Source organism: Anomaloglossus baeobatrachus, chromosome 3, assembly GCF_048569485.1.
Source record: "Anomaloglossus baeobatrachus isolate aAnoBae1 chromosome 3, aAnoBae1.hap1, whole genome shotgun sequence".
Classification (NCBI taxonomy): domain Eukaryota; kingdom Metazoa; phylum Chordata; class Amphibia; order Anura; family Aromobatidae; genus Anomaloglossus; species Anomaloglossus baeobatrachus.
The window spans coordinates 623,416,990-623,431,368 of record NC_134355.1 but is presented as its reverse complement, the minus strand read 5'-3'; the positions used below and the strand labels follow the sequence as shown (position 1 = coordinate 623,431,368).

Sequence of the window (14,379 nt, the reverse complement as noted above, 5' to 3'; positions counted from 1 at the left end):
TGGATGTATTTTAATGCACACCTGAAACACGCTGCTTCTTGGTGTAGCATCATGCGTAAGTCAAAAGAAGTCAGCCAAGATCTCAGGAAGAGTATTGTGGACTTGCACAAGTATTGTTCATCCTTGAGTGGAATTTCCAGATACCTGAGGGTGCCTCATTCATCTGTACATATCGTGCATATCAACCAAAGAACAAAAGCAAAAGACCTCGGGAAGATGCTGGTGGAAGCTGGTTAGATTGTGTCATTATCCGCAGTGAAACGAGTATCTATCAACATGAGCTGAAAGACCACTCTGCCAGGAAGAAGCCATTACTCCAAAATAAACCAAAAAAAGCCAGATTAATATTTTTTAAATGCACACAGGAACAAAGACCTTAATTTTTTGGAAACATGTCCTGGGGTCTGATGTAACGAATATTGAACTATTTGGCCATAATGACCATCGTTATGTTTGGAGGAAAAAGGGAGAAGCTTTGAAGCCTAAGAACACCAATTCCCTGATCTCAATACTATTGAAAATGTATGTGAAAGGCTGAAAAGGACTGTGCGAGCAAGAAGACCTACATACATGGCTCAGTTACACCAGTTCTGTCAGGAGGAATGGGCCCAAATTCCTACCAACTATTGTGAGAGGCTTGTGGAAGGAGATCCAAAATGTTTCACTCAAGTCATACAGTGTAAGGGCAATGGTACCAAATACTAATGAAATCGAAATGTATACAAACGTTTGACTTTGCTGAAAGTAATAGATGCCTTAACACATTCCCTCTCTCTCTCATTATTCTGGCATTTGGCAAATCTAAATAATTTGATCTAAAATGGGAAAGATTTATTCTGATTTCATGTCAGATAATGAGGAAAAATAAGCAGGTGTGTTTTTATAGATAGTGTATGGAAACCTCTGGTTTTAGCTGTGCGTGTGTATAGTATATATGTGCGTGTGTATGTATGTGTGTGTTTGTGTATATATATATGTGTGTATATATATGTGTGTACACAGTATATATACTGTGTATGAATGTGTATACATATACACATATATACAGTATATATACTAGAAGGTGTGCAGTTACCAAGTGTTTGTGTAGGGCACTGTAAATGATCTGGTTGTTGTCTGGGTATGGGGGGGGGGGGTGTGAGAGCGGTGTTTGTATGTTGCGTTGTGTGTGTTGCGTTGTTTGTGGAGCGCTGTGTGTCTGCAGCGTTGTGTGTTTGGGGGAGGTATGTTTTGTGCAGTGTGTGTGTGTGTTGCAAGGTATGTGCGTATATTTGTGTATGCCGCGGTGTTTGTGTGTTGGGTGTTGTGTGTGTGCGACGTTGTCTGTGTAGGGCTGTGTTTGTGGTTCCCAGTGTGTGTGTGGTGTGTTGTGCGGTGCGCGTGTGGCGGTGTGTGTGTTTTGGGGGGAGGTGTGCACCCCCATCGTGCTCCATCCCCCATGCTGCGCACCCCCCGTCGTGCTCCATCCCGCATGCTGCACACCCCCCGTCGTGCTCCATCCCGCATGCTGCACACCCCCCATCGTGCTCCATCCCCCATGCTGCACCCCCCCCATTGTGATCCATCCCCCATGCTGCACCCCCCCCCATTGTGCTCCATCCCCCATGCTATAATAGTCCTCCTATTATACTCAGAGAGGAGTATAATAAGAGGACTATAATAGGAGGAGTGGTCCTGGGGAAAGAGGAGTGTAATGGGAGGAGTGGTCCTGGGGTGCCGGCTCCCTGCACATGTGTACCGTGAGCCGGTGTACGCTGGTAACCATGATACACATCGGGTAACTAAAAGAAGCGCTTCCTATAGTTACCCGATGTGTATCATGGTTACCAGCGTACACCGGCTCCCGGTACGATCCCAGCATCGCAAGGTTATGTCTGGGCTGGGTTGCCGGTGTGGACTCCTGGGAGTGCACTGCAGCAGTCACTTGGGATTCGGGGCTTCGTTTGAATTCGGGGGAAGGGGCGTGGCCGAGCGGGCGATGCGTGCGAAGGGCCTGGGCGAGCGGCCAATCCATGTGGGGGGCGAGGCCAGGCCGAGGCGAGCGGCCAATCCGTGGGGGGGCGGGGCCAGGCCGAGCCCAGCGGCCAATCCGACAGTTGTCACTGTAACGACACTGTCACGACACAATTTTGGAGACAGACTAAGGCAATTATATATATATATATATATATATATACTAGAAGGTGGCCCGATTCTACGCATCGGGTATTCTAGAATTCACGTATTGTGTAGTTCATGTATGATTTTTGTTTTTTATATATATATATATATATATATATATATATATATATATATATATATATATATATATATATATATATATATATATATATATATATAATATTATTGTTGTGTGTAGTTACCAAGTATTTGTGTAGGGCGCTGTACATGTTCTGGGTGTTGTCTGGGTGTGGCGGGGGGTGAGAGCAGTGTTTGTGTGTTGCGTTGTGTGTGTTGCGTTGTTTGTGGAGCGCTGTGTGTGTGTGTTGCGCGGTTTGTGTGGGGTGTGTGTGTGTTTTGGTGGGAGGTATGTTTTGTGCAATGTGTGTGTTGTGCGGTATGTGCGTATATTTGTGTGTGCCGCGCTGTTTGTGTGTTGAATGTTGTGTGTGCGGCGTTGTCTGTGTGTGTGTGGGTGTCTGTGTAGGGTGGTGTTTGTGGTTCCCAGTGTGTGTGTGGCGGTGTGTGTGTGTGTGTGTGTGTGTGTGTGTGTTTTGGGGGCAGGTGTGCACCCCCCATCGTGCTCCATCCCCCATGCTGCACAATACCCATCGTGCTCCATCCCCCATGCTGCGCAATTCCCATCGTGCTCCATCCCCCATGCTGCACAATCCCCATCGTGCTCCATCCCCCATGCTGCGCACTCCCCATCGTGCTCCATCCCCCATGCTGCGCAATCCCCATCGTGCTCCATCCCCCATGCTGCGCACTCCCCATCGTGCTCCATCCCCCATGCTGCGCACTCCCCATCGTGCTCCATCCCCCATGCTGCGCACTCCCCATCGTGCTCCATCCCCCATGCTGCGCACTCCCCATCGTGCTCCATCCCCCATGCTGCGCACTCCCCATCGTGCTCCATCCCCCATGCTGCGCACCCCCATCGTGCTCCATCCCCCATGCTGCGCACCCCCATCGTGCTCCATCCCCCATGCTGCGCACCCCCCATCGTGCTCCATCCCCCATGCTGCGCATTCCCCATCGTGCTCCATCCCCCATGCTGCGCACTCCCAAACGTGCTCCATCCCCCATGCTGCGCACTCCCCATCGTGCTCTATCCCCCATGCTGCGCACTCCCAAACATGCTCCATCCCCCATGCTGCGCACTCCCCATCGTGCTCAATCCCCCATGCTGCGCACTCCCCATCGTGCTCAATCCCCCATGCTTCGCATTCCCCATCGTGCTCCATCCCCCATGCTTCGCACTCCCCATCGTGCTCCATCGCCCATGCTGCGCACTCCCCATCATGCTCCATCCCCCATGCTGCGCTACCCCATCGTGCTCCACAGTCACACATCAGACAGTATACACGCACACATCTGAAAGCATACTCTCACACACACACCCCACTTCTCCCTGTGCCCACCGGTGGGCGGTCCCAGCAGCTGTGCTGCACGCCGTGCTCCTCTGCCGACACTCACAGATCCGATCGCATACACTCACACACACACTCACACATCAGAACACACTCACACACATCCGATCGCATACACACACACACTGACGATATCGCACATACGCGCTCACACAATCACAACATCCGGAGATACCACATGCTTCCGGCCATGTGATCCTCCGGCAGGTCCTGGAAGGTCACTGCACAGTATTGCCGCCGAGAAGCAAGCGATATCACGGGATGTTGTGAGTATGTGGATGCGATCTGATGTGTGTGTGAGGTGTGTGTGAGAGTGAGTGTGATCTGATGTGTGCGTGTGTGTGTGTTCCGCCGCTGCAGGACCTTGATGCGCTCACCTCGGGGCGAGAGGCCATTCCGTGTGGGGGGCGGACCCTGGGCGAGCGGCCAATCCGTGTTGGGGGGGCGGAGCCGAGGCGAGCGGCCAATCCGTGCGGGGGGGCGGGGCCATGGCGAGCCCAGCGGCCAATCCGCTGTTTGTCACTGTAAGGACACAATTTTGGAGCAAGACAGACAGACTGTCTGACAGACAGACAGACAGAATAAGGCAATTATATATATATATATATATAGATAGATAGATAGATATATGTGTGTGTGTGTGTGTGTATATATGTATGTATATGTACTGTATAGATATGTATGTATGTTTGTATGTATGTATGTGTGTATATATTAGAATTATTACGCACACATATTAGTGATGAGTGAGCACTACCATGTGCCCGCTATGAGGAGTTTGACGCTCAGTCAGGTGCGACTCATGTATGGAATATAATAGAAGTCAATGGGCAAGCGAAACAATTATCCCAAAAGAATGCTCCAGTCCCAATTGACTTCCTTTATAGCCAGTACATAAGTTGCGTCCACCCGAGTGTCCGTCTGCTAGTTACGAGAACTCGGCCTTATGTGTGCGGTCCAATATTACTAACCTCTCTCCTGACTTTCGGGCGTATTTGAAGCTCTGTGACTGCGTGCTCCCTGTGCAGGTGCAGATTTATTGCACATGTGCCGTCTCTGGAGCTGAAGCATTCCAGTCATTTTTTTTGGGTAGGAAGTGTGTGTAACAACTGATAAAACTTCCAGGACTGTTCCCGTTGTGAGACATTTCTGGCTCCGGGGAGCAGTGAGGAGATTTCTTCTTACTGTATTATCTTGGTGCCCAGTGTATGCAGTGTGGTCAGGAGCGCCCTCTGGTTGCAGCTGCAGGTAGCCAGAATGTTGTCATTTATCTGTGGTTGTGCATTGGATTTCAGAAGACTAGTATCTATCCTCTTCTAATGCTGTGTCTTTTCCTCTATAGCGGCTGCCCCGGTGGTCCCTGAGCTGAGCAGCGATATTGACAGCAGCAATTTTGACGACATTGAAGACGACAAAGGCAACGTGGAGACGTTTCCTATCCCCAAGGCATTTGCAGGGAACCAGCTGCCTTTCATTGGATTTACCTATTACAGAGAGAACCTGTATGTATATTGGTATTGTTCTCTCCCTTACTAAACATTTTTTTGTTCCTCTTTGAGTACATTTACGCTCATACTGTATGAGGCTGGTGGGAAAAGCCGGGGGCAGTGATTATTTCACCTGCCCTGCGGCTCCGTCCTCGTATCGCTCCGGCCTCCGAGGCTGCACCAGATCATCCTGTGAACTAAATGTTTAAAAACAAAGCCGTAATCAGCAAAGTTTTTCTCCTTCCCGTGTTTGATCCAAGCTCCGTCAACTGTTTAGAAATGCAGCGTTCTGTGGCCAAGTATTTTTATGAGCGAGGACTGTTTAATGTCTTTTGTGTCTCTTTCTCTCACGTGTGGTTTTTTTTTTTTATCTTCTTTTGCTTTCCCTGAACCGTTTCTCAGATTGCTGAGTGACCCGTCTAAGGGCCGGGAGGAACAGAACTCCTCCACGAAGCCAACGAAAGAGGTGAGTGGGGCTGAAATGTAGATGGCGTTCTCAGATTTACAGAACAGTCCCCAAAATTATTCCCCTAAGTCCATTGCAAAATAAATTTATTAGTAAAATTTACAAACTTTCTGCTATTTGCAATAAACAAAACAAGAATAATATAGATAAGCCCAGATAAGGCTACTTTCACACTTGCGTTGGACGGCTTCCGTAGCATTGCGTTGTGTGACGGATGCAACAGATGCGTTGCATATAGTGGCACAACAGATACTACGGATCGTACAAAACAACGGAAAGCTTTTTTTTTTTTTTTTTTTCCCTTTACAGTTTTACCAGCAGCAGACTATTGTGAATGATTAGCTGATCGCTCTCAATAGCCGGCTGCCGGGCGCTCAGCTGAGCGCTATCACATGCCGGCGGCCGGGTGCTCAGCTGTTTGTTCGGACGCCGAGAATGTGTGCGGGGGGCGGAGTGCGTGGAGCTGAGCGGGCCATGGCGCTGCGTGTGCGTGTGTGTGTGTGTGTGTGTGTGTGTACATACATGCGAAGTGGAGTGCGGGAGGGGGCGGAGCCAAGCGGGGAAGTGTCGGCCTCCCTGCACACGTAGTGAGCGTAAATTTCGGCAAAGCACTTTGCTTGGTTACCCGATATTTACCTTCGTTACGGGTGCAGGGAGCCAGAGAGAACATGCGCAGTGAAATCCTACAGATTGCGCTGCTTAAAAAAACGTTACATGCAGCGTTCCTCCCGCCCGGCGCAGCGTCAAAATAACGACGCTGCGTTGTCCAGCGGATGCAACGCTGACACTTGCGTTACAGTGCGTCGTCCATACAAGTCTATGGAGAATAGCGCAGTGCGTTAACGGACTGCACTATTCTTCATAGTGACGGACTGCGCTGAACGCAAGTGTGAAAGTACCCTAAGTAATATAACAAATAGTTTCTCCAAATTGAACACAAAATACCACTTTCTTTATCGTTCCTTTGGGAGACCCATACCATGGGTGTTTAGCTTCTGCCTCCGGAGGACACACAAAGTACTACACTTAAAAGTGTAGCTCCTCCCTCTGAGCTTATACACCCCCTGGTAGCCAGTCCTAGCCAGTTTATTGCTTTGTGTCAGGAGGCATACATCCACACATGCATTCTCATCTGATTTGTTTGACTTTTGGAAAGAGTTTGAAGAAAAGCGGGTCCATGTCTGGACTCCCGGCATGTCCCTTCTCACCCCACTGTGTCGGCGGTGTTAAGGTTGATTTACAAGGCTGCAGCCTTACATGCCGCGCTCCTTCACCATCCCTTCTGGGCTCTGGCTTGAAGTGGGAGCCAGCACGGTCTCCATGCCTGGCAGGAGTCCGGTCTCCATCCACAGCCCCTTGAGGATTCTGTTGGACCGGAGCACTCATCCCCAGGGACATGGCCCTGCGTCTCAGCAGCTAAGTACCTGAGACGTTTGTTGGGGGTCCCGGTTCTTTATTGTAAGGGGAGAGTATGCTGTATGTGATTGTTTTAACTTTTCCGGCGGATTCTCTAGCTTTTGCCTGAGAACCGCGCCGATGGTGCCTGCTTGTCGGCCTCGCCGCTTAAATTTAGGCCCCGGCTTCGCCGGAGGCCTAGTTTCATTTTCCTACCCTCGCATGTCACTCATGCAGAGGGACAGGTTTGGCTCCTCCCGGCGGCCGTTCTACACAGGGGAGGGACACTCCCCACTGCTGGGGCGTCCCTCCTTCCCTGCAGGTTTCTATAGCCCTCCAGTTCCCGCTCTTTTATAGGAACGCCCTCTTCTCAGGCAGAGTTCACTCTGCTCTGGGACTTCCTGCATTCTGCATCTCTGCTGAGGTGCTGCGACTGGGGGACCGGGCTTCGGGATCTGGAGGGCACACAACACCGCGCTCAGCGGTCTGGTAAGCCACAGCCGGTCTCCGGTTGTGGACCTCTGTATACCAGCAGCATGTCTCACACAAGGAGCAAGGCTCCAAAGCTTTATTCTGCATGCACTGCATGTAAGCTCCTGCTGCCTGAGCCGAGCACCTATCCACACTGTGATGGTTGCTCTAACTTGGCGGTTCCACAGCCTGGAGTCTCACCCCCAGTGGTCTCTCAGGCTGCTGCTGCACCTGTGATTGAACCCCCGGCCTGGGTAGAGTCCTTTTCTAGGTCCATATCCCAGTCATTTGCTGAGTCCATGGGACTTTTGTCCAGGACTTTGATGAATATGCATCAGCCCCCCTCACAGGATGCCTCTAATTCTCTTGACAGAGGACTCCTATCCTCTGACCTCCGTCCATCAGAGCTCACGGAGGATTCATCATCTGATCCCAGACCCCGTCCTTCTAAGAGAAGGCGCAGGGTTTCCTCCCCCTCCCCATCCCACGGCTCTGTCTCAAGAGCTGACTCTCAAGATGAGGAGGATGCCCTCACTGGGGGCTCGGAGGCTATGTATCCCATCGATTTCTCTGAGGGTGACTTAGATCTTAGTGATTTGATTGCTTCTATTAATTCTGTGCTGGATCTCAATCCGCCAGTGTCAGAGGAGCAACTCTCTTTGGCAGAAAAACATCAGTTTACCTCGCCTAAGAGAGTGAAGTGTGTTCTTTAACCACTCCAGTTTTCAGACCGCTGTGACCAAACCCAGGGCCTGCCCTGACAAACGCTTTCCAAAGCGTGGTTCTGATGACCGGTTTCCATTTCCACCTGAGGTGGTCAAGGAGTGGTCTCACTCCCCAAAGGTAGACCCTCCGGTGTCTAGGCTATCAGCCCGGACCGTTGTGTCGGTGGCTGACGGCACCTCACTTAAGGATTCCACTGACCGTCAGATTGACCTTCTGGCCAAATCTGTGTATGAAGCTGCGGGGGCCGCGTTTTCCCCGTCTTTTGCAGCAGTGTGGGCTCCCAAAGCCATCTCTGCTTCTCTAGAGGAGATGCATTCCCTCACCAAGGAATCTATGCCTGAGATGGTTACCTTAACTGCTCAGGCTTCAGCCTTTTCATCTTATGCCATGTCTGCCATGCTAGAGGCTGCTCACCGCACTGCGGTGGCTTCAGCTAATTCTCTTGTTATCCGCAGGATTTTGTGGCTTCGAGAGTGGAAGGCAGATGCTTCTTCCAAGAAGTTTCTTGCTGGGCTCCCTTTTGCTGGTTCACGGCTGTTTGGTGAACAGCTGGATGAAATCATTAAAGAAGCTACTGGCGGGAAGAGTACTTCCATGCCACAAACCAAGACCAGGAAACCCGCCCAGGGTAGGAATCAATCGAGGTTTCGTTCCTTTCGTTCCTCCAACTGGTCATCCTCTAAGCCTTCCGCCTCGTCCGCTAACTCAGCCAAGGATCAGAAATCCAACTGGCGCCCAAAAGCGCGTCCGCAGAAGACCGCAGGAGGTTCTGCCACTAAGGCAGCTTCCTCATGACTCTCGGCCCGCTCCAGCCACGTCCTTAGTCGGTGGCAGGCTCTCCCACTTTGGCGACGCTTGGTTAAAGCAGGTCTCCGATCAGTGGGTGAGAGACATCATATCTCACGGCTACAGGATAGAATTCTCTTCCAGCCCTCCAAACAGATTTTTTTCTCTCAACTCCCCCCTGCTCCAAGGCCGCCGCCTTCTCGCAGGCCGTGCCGTCCTTGCAGGCAAACTGAGTGATTGTCCCAGTTCCCGCTCAGGAACGGTTCAGAGGTTTTTACTCAAATCTCTTCCTAGTTCCAAAAAAGGACGGTACCTTCCGGCCCATCCTGGATCTCAAGCTTCTCAACAAGCATGTCCGGGTGTGGCATTTTCGCATGGAGTCTCTGCGATCAGTCATTGCCTCTATGACCCAAGGGGAGTTCCTGGCGTCCATCGACATCAGAGATGCCTATCTACATGTGCCAATCGCAGTGTCACATCAGCGTTGGTTACGTTTTGCGATAGGAGAGGATCATTTCCAATTCGTGGCTCTCCCCTTCGAGTTAGCCACGGCCCCTCGGGTATTCACCAAGGTCATGGCGGCAGTGATTGCGGTCCTGCACCTCCAGGGGTTAGCAGTGCTTCCTTATCTGGACGACCTTCTGGTCAAGGGTACATCCAGCGCAGACTGTCAGCGGAGTGTTTCGCTCACTCTCGCCACCCTAGCCCAATTCGGGTGGATTGTCAATCTTCCCAAATCCACTCTGACTCCGACCCAGAGTCTCACGTACCTAGGGATGCAGTTGAAAACTTTGCCGGCACTTGTGAAGTTGCCCTTAATCAAACAGCAGTCTCTCCGGCTAGCGGTGCGCTCTCTCCTGAGGCCCCGCCGTTATTCCCTCAGGCGCCTGATGCAGGTGCTGGGTCAAATGGTGGCCTCCATGGAGGCGGTTCCCTTTGCCCAGTTCCATCTGCGTCCTCTGCAGCTGGACATTCTCCGCTGTTGGGACAAGCGGCCTTCCTCCTTACAGAGGTTAGTGGCTCTGTCGCCACGGACCAGGAGCTCTCTTCAGTGGTGGCTTTGACCCCTCTCCCTGTCCCAAGGGCGCTCCTTCCTGACTCCGTCCTGGGTGATTCTCACCACGGATGCCAGCCTATCCGGCTGGGGAGCGGTACATCTCCACCACAGAGCACAGGGCACTTGGACTCCGTCCAAGTCAGCCCTTTCAATCAATGTGCTGGAAACCAGAGCTGTGCTTCTAGCTCTCCTAGCCTTTCACCACCTGTTGGCGGGCAGGCACATTCGAGTCCAGTCAGACAACGTGACAGCGGTTGCCTACATCAATCACCAAGGCGGGACACGCAGCCGCCTGGCAATGTTGGAGGTCCAACGCATTCTTCAATGGGCGGAGGACTCCAAGTCCACCATATGCGCAGTCCACATCCCTGGCGTAGAAAACTGGGAGGCAGATTATCTCAGCCGCCAATCCGTGGACGGTGGCGAGTGGTCCCTGCACCCGGCAGTGTTTCAGTCAATCTGCCGCAAGTGGGGCACTCCGGACGTGGACCTAATGGCATCCCGTCACGACAACAAGGTTCCGGTTTACGTGGCTCGCTCCCACGATCCTCAGGCCTTCGCCGCGGACGCTCTGGTTCAAGACTGGTCCCAGTTTCGTCTGTCCTACGTGTTTTCCCCTCTAGCTCTCTTGCCCAGAGTCCTGCGCAAGATCAGAATGGAGGGCAGTCGAGTCATCCTCATTGCACCGGACTGGCCCAGGCGAGCTTGGTATCCGGACCTGCTCCAACTGTCCGTGGAGATGCCGTGGCATCTTCCGGACCGTCCAGACCTGCTCTCGCAAGGTCCGTTTTTCCGCCCGAATTCTGCGGCACTCAAATTGACGGAGTGGCTCTTGAGTCCTGGATTTTGACGGCTTCTGGTATTCCTCCTGAAGTCATCTCCACTATGACTCTGGCCCGTAAGTCTTCCTCCGTCAAGATCTATCACAGGACTTGGAAAATTTTCCTGTCCTGGTGTCGCTCTTCCGGCCATTCTCCTTGGCCATTTTCGTTGCCGACCCTTCTGTCTTTTTTACAGTCCGGTCTGCAGCTAGGACTGTCCCTCAACTCTCTCAAGGGACAAGTCTCAGCTCTATCAGTGCTGTTCCAGCGGCGTCTCGCCCGGCTGGCTCAGATCCGCACCTTCATGCAAGGTGCGTCTCACATCATTCCGCCTTATCGGCGGCCCTTGGATCCCTGGGACCTTAACTTGGTCCTCACGGTATTGCAGAAACTCCCCTTTGAGCCTCTTAGGGAGGTTTCTTTGTATCGTCTTTCTCAAAAGGTGGCCTTTCTAGTTGCCATAACTTCTCTCAGGAGAGTCTCTGATTTGGCTGCGCTCTCCACGGAGTCACCTTTTTTGGTTTTTCACCAAGACAAGGTAGTTCTCACTCCGACCCCGGACTTTCTTCCTAAGGTGGTCTCTCCCTTCCACCTTAACCAGGATATTTCCTTGCCTTCCTTCTGTCCGGCCCCTGTTCATCGCTTTGAGAAAGCGCTGCATACTCTAGATCTGGTGCGTGCTCTCCGGATTTATGTGGCTCGCACCGCTGCGCTTAGGTGGTGCACCTCTCTTTTTGTGCTAACCACAGGGCGGCGCAAGGGTCTCTCTGCTTCTAAGCCGACCTTGGCCCGTTGGATTAGATCGACCATTTCGGACGCCTACCAGAGTACTCAGGTGCCTCCCCCGCCGGGGATCAAAGCACACTCGACCAGAGCTGTCGGTGCCTCTTGGGCTTTTAGGCACCAGGCTACGGCTCAACAAGTCTGTCAGGCTGCCACTTGGACTAGCCTGCATACCTTTTCGAAGCACTACCAAGTGCATGCTCATGCTTCGGCAGATGCGAGCTTGGGCAGACGCATCCTTCAGGCGGCTGTCGCCCACTTGTGAAGTTAGGCTCCGCCTACTTCTTAGTTTTTCTGTTTATTCCCACCCAGGGACAGCTTTGGAATGTCCCATGGTCTGGGCTCCCAAAGGAACGATAAAGAAAAAGAGAATTTTGTTACTTACCGTAAATTCTTTTTCTTATAGTTCCGTATTGGGAGACCCAGCACCCTCCCTGTTGCCTGTTGGCAATTTTCTTACTCCGTGTGTTATCACCGGCTGTTGTCGTGGACAGAGTCTCCGGTTGTTCCGGTTCTTACTCGGTTCTACTTGTGGGTGGCTATTCTCCTTCAGCTTTTGCACTAAACTGGCTAGGACTGGCTACCAGGGGGTGTATAAGCTCAGAGGGAGGAGCTACACTTTTATGTGTAGTACTTTGTGTGTCCTCCGGAGGCAGAAGCTAAACACCCATGGTATGGGTCTCCCAATACGGAACTATAAGAAAAAGAATTTACGGTAAGTAACAAAATTCTCTTTTTTTACAGTACTCCGCAACAATATGCAGTTGACTGATGATTGATAGACTATTTCACTACCATGCGAATTATTAATTTCTGTCACTCACTCGCTTCCAATGCAAAAAACAATATCCTGGTCACTGCCAAGCTCTGGAATAACTCCACAAAAAAGAGCGGTCACCACCAATCTTTTATACAGTCTGATACCAGTTACTAGTAATGTTTGACCTTACGAGGCTTCAGGGAATTGCTTTGTAGAGAAAGAGGAACAAAACTATTAAATTATATATATATATATATATATATATAATCCGAGAAGTAGGTAGTGTTAATAAAACAAAAAAATACAAAATATGAGTCTTGGAGACCAACCACTGCTGTTAGTTCCAAAAAAGAGAAAAAAAAACTGGGACTGCTTACCGTTAAATCAACGATACTGATGTCTTAGTGCAGTCAGGACAGACGCATGGCAGCGCTGTAGCAGGTATAGACGCTTTTTCCTGAGATGTCCAGCTGTTAGGCAGCAGAATGTGAGCGGTGTTTACAAGCTCTTTTCTATTGAGTTCATAAGTAGTGATGGGTGAATAGTAACTATTCGTGTTCAGATTATTCCTAAGGAATCCCAAAATACTATTCCGGTATTCATCCCAATTAATGAACCTAATGCAAGTCAATGGGGAACCCGAGCATTTTTCTGGGAAATATTCATGAAAAATTCTCTGGTTCCCCTTTGACTTGCATTAGGTTCATTATTTGGGATGAATACCAAAATAGTGTTTTGGGATTCCTTCCAAGCAATCCGAACCTGAATAGTTAGTATTCGTTCATCACTACTCGTAAGCAGGGTTTTGAAGCTGGCCCTAATACCTTCTAATACTGGCCAGAGGCCGCGCAGTGCTTAAAAACTAGACTGAGGCGGTGGTTGATGTCCTAGGCAATGAGTTTTAACCCCTTTACATCAAAGGCCGTACTGGTACGTCCTTGGTCACCTCCCTCCGGTTACCGCAGGCTTCGGTGGTGAGCCAGCGGTATTCCCCACACATGTATGCTGATCTGAACATCAGACGTGTGGCTAACAGGCACCTCCACCTCTTAACCCCTTAGATCGCGCTGTCAAACACTTGATAGTGCAATTTAAAGGGCCGCAGCAGGGATTGCGCCGTTCCCCCTCTGCAATCAGCGGCTTTTTGACTTGATCATGGGGCACCAATGTATTGTCATGGTAGTGTAGGGGTTAGAGACACTGCCATGACTCCCTCTCCCTGTTGAAGCTCTTACAGGTAGTAATACGGGTGTAAGCCGTGCTTAAACCACATAATCCAGAAGATTTTAAATAAATCCCTTTATTTTCATAAGTCTACGCGTTTCAGAGATATAACCATCTCCTTCTTCAGAAATCATACCTTATGATTTCCCTTGTCCTGAAGGAGATGGTTATATTTCTGAAACGCGTAGACTTATGAAGGTATAATTTCCCTTGTCCTGAAGAAGGAGATGGTTATATCTCTGAAATGCGTAGACTTATGAAAATAAAGGGATTTATTTAAAATCTTCTGGATTCTGTGGTTTAAGCGCGGCTTACACCCGTATTCCTCTCCCAGTTTAAGAGACTATTAACTTTCGGGGCCGCTGATGACCACCACCGTTATTTGTGCAGAAAGGAGTTGTGACTGGCACAACCCTACCAGGTGAGTGCGTTCTCGGCACTAGTCAAAAACCCCATACCGGGTAAGACCTTATTTTTGCGCTTTTATTCCACAGTTATATCACGTACCTGTAAGAGCTAACAGACCGCCTGCACTCACAGGAGATGAGCATTTCTGCTGATCAGGGATGCTGCTCTGATCAGCAGAAATGCACAGGAGATCAGAATGTGCAGTAATAAAATCCCCTAAGGGGACTAGTAAAATAAATAAAAAATGAAAAAATAAAAAGCAAATTAAATCACCCTCCATTCACCCCATTGAAAATAAAAGTAAAAAGAAAATACACATTTTTTGGTATTGCCACATTCCGAAATGCCCGATCTATCAAAATATAAAATCAATTAATCTGATCAGCACACTGTGCGGTGAGG

At 50.3% G+C, this 14,379-nt stretch overlaps 1 protein-coding gene across 4 annotated transcripts in view; it reads left to right on the top strand.

The window, feature by feature from the left end:
- The window catches only part of ROCK2 (Rho associated coiled-coil containing protein kinase 2), a 297,338-nt gene that overhangs the window by 161,518 nt on the left and 121,441 nt on the right, over positions 1 to 14,379 (top strand). For all 4 annotated transcript variants that reach the window (XM_075341111.1, XM_075341114.1, XM_075341113.1 and 1 more), the window contains exons 9-10: positions 4,936 to 5,095; positions 5,483 to 5,546. In XM_075341111.1, the coding sequence (XP_075197226.1) occupies positions 4,936 to 5,095; positions 5,483 to 5,546 (224 nt within the window). The remainder of the gene's footprint in view (positions 1 to 4,935; positions 5,096 to 5,482; positions 5,547 to 14,379) is intronic.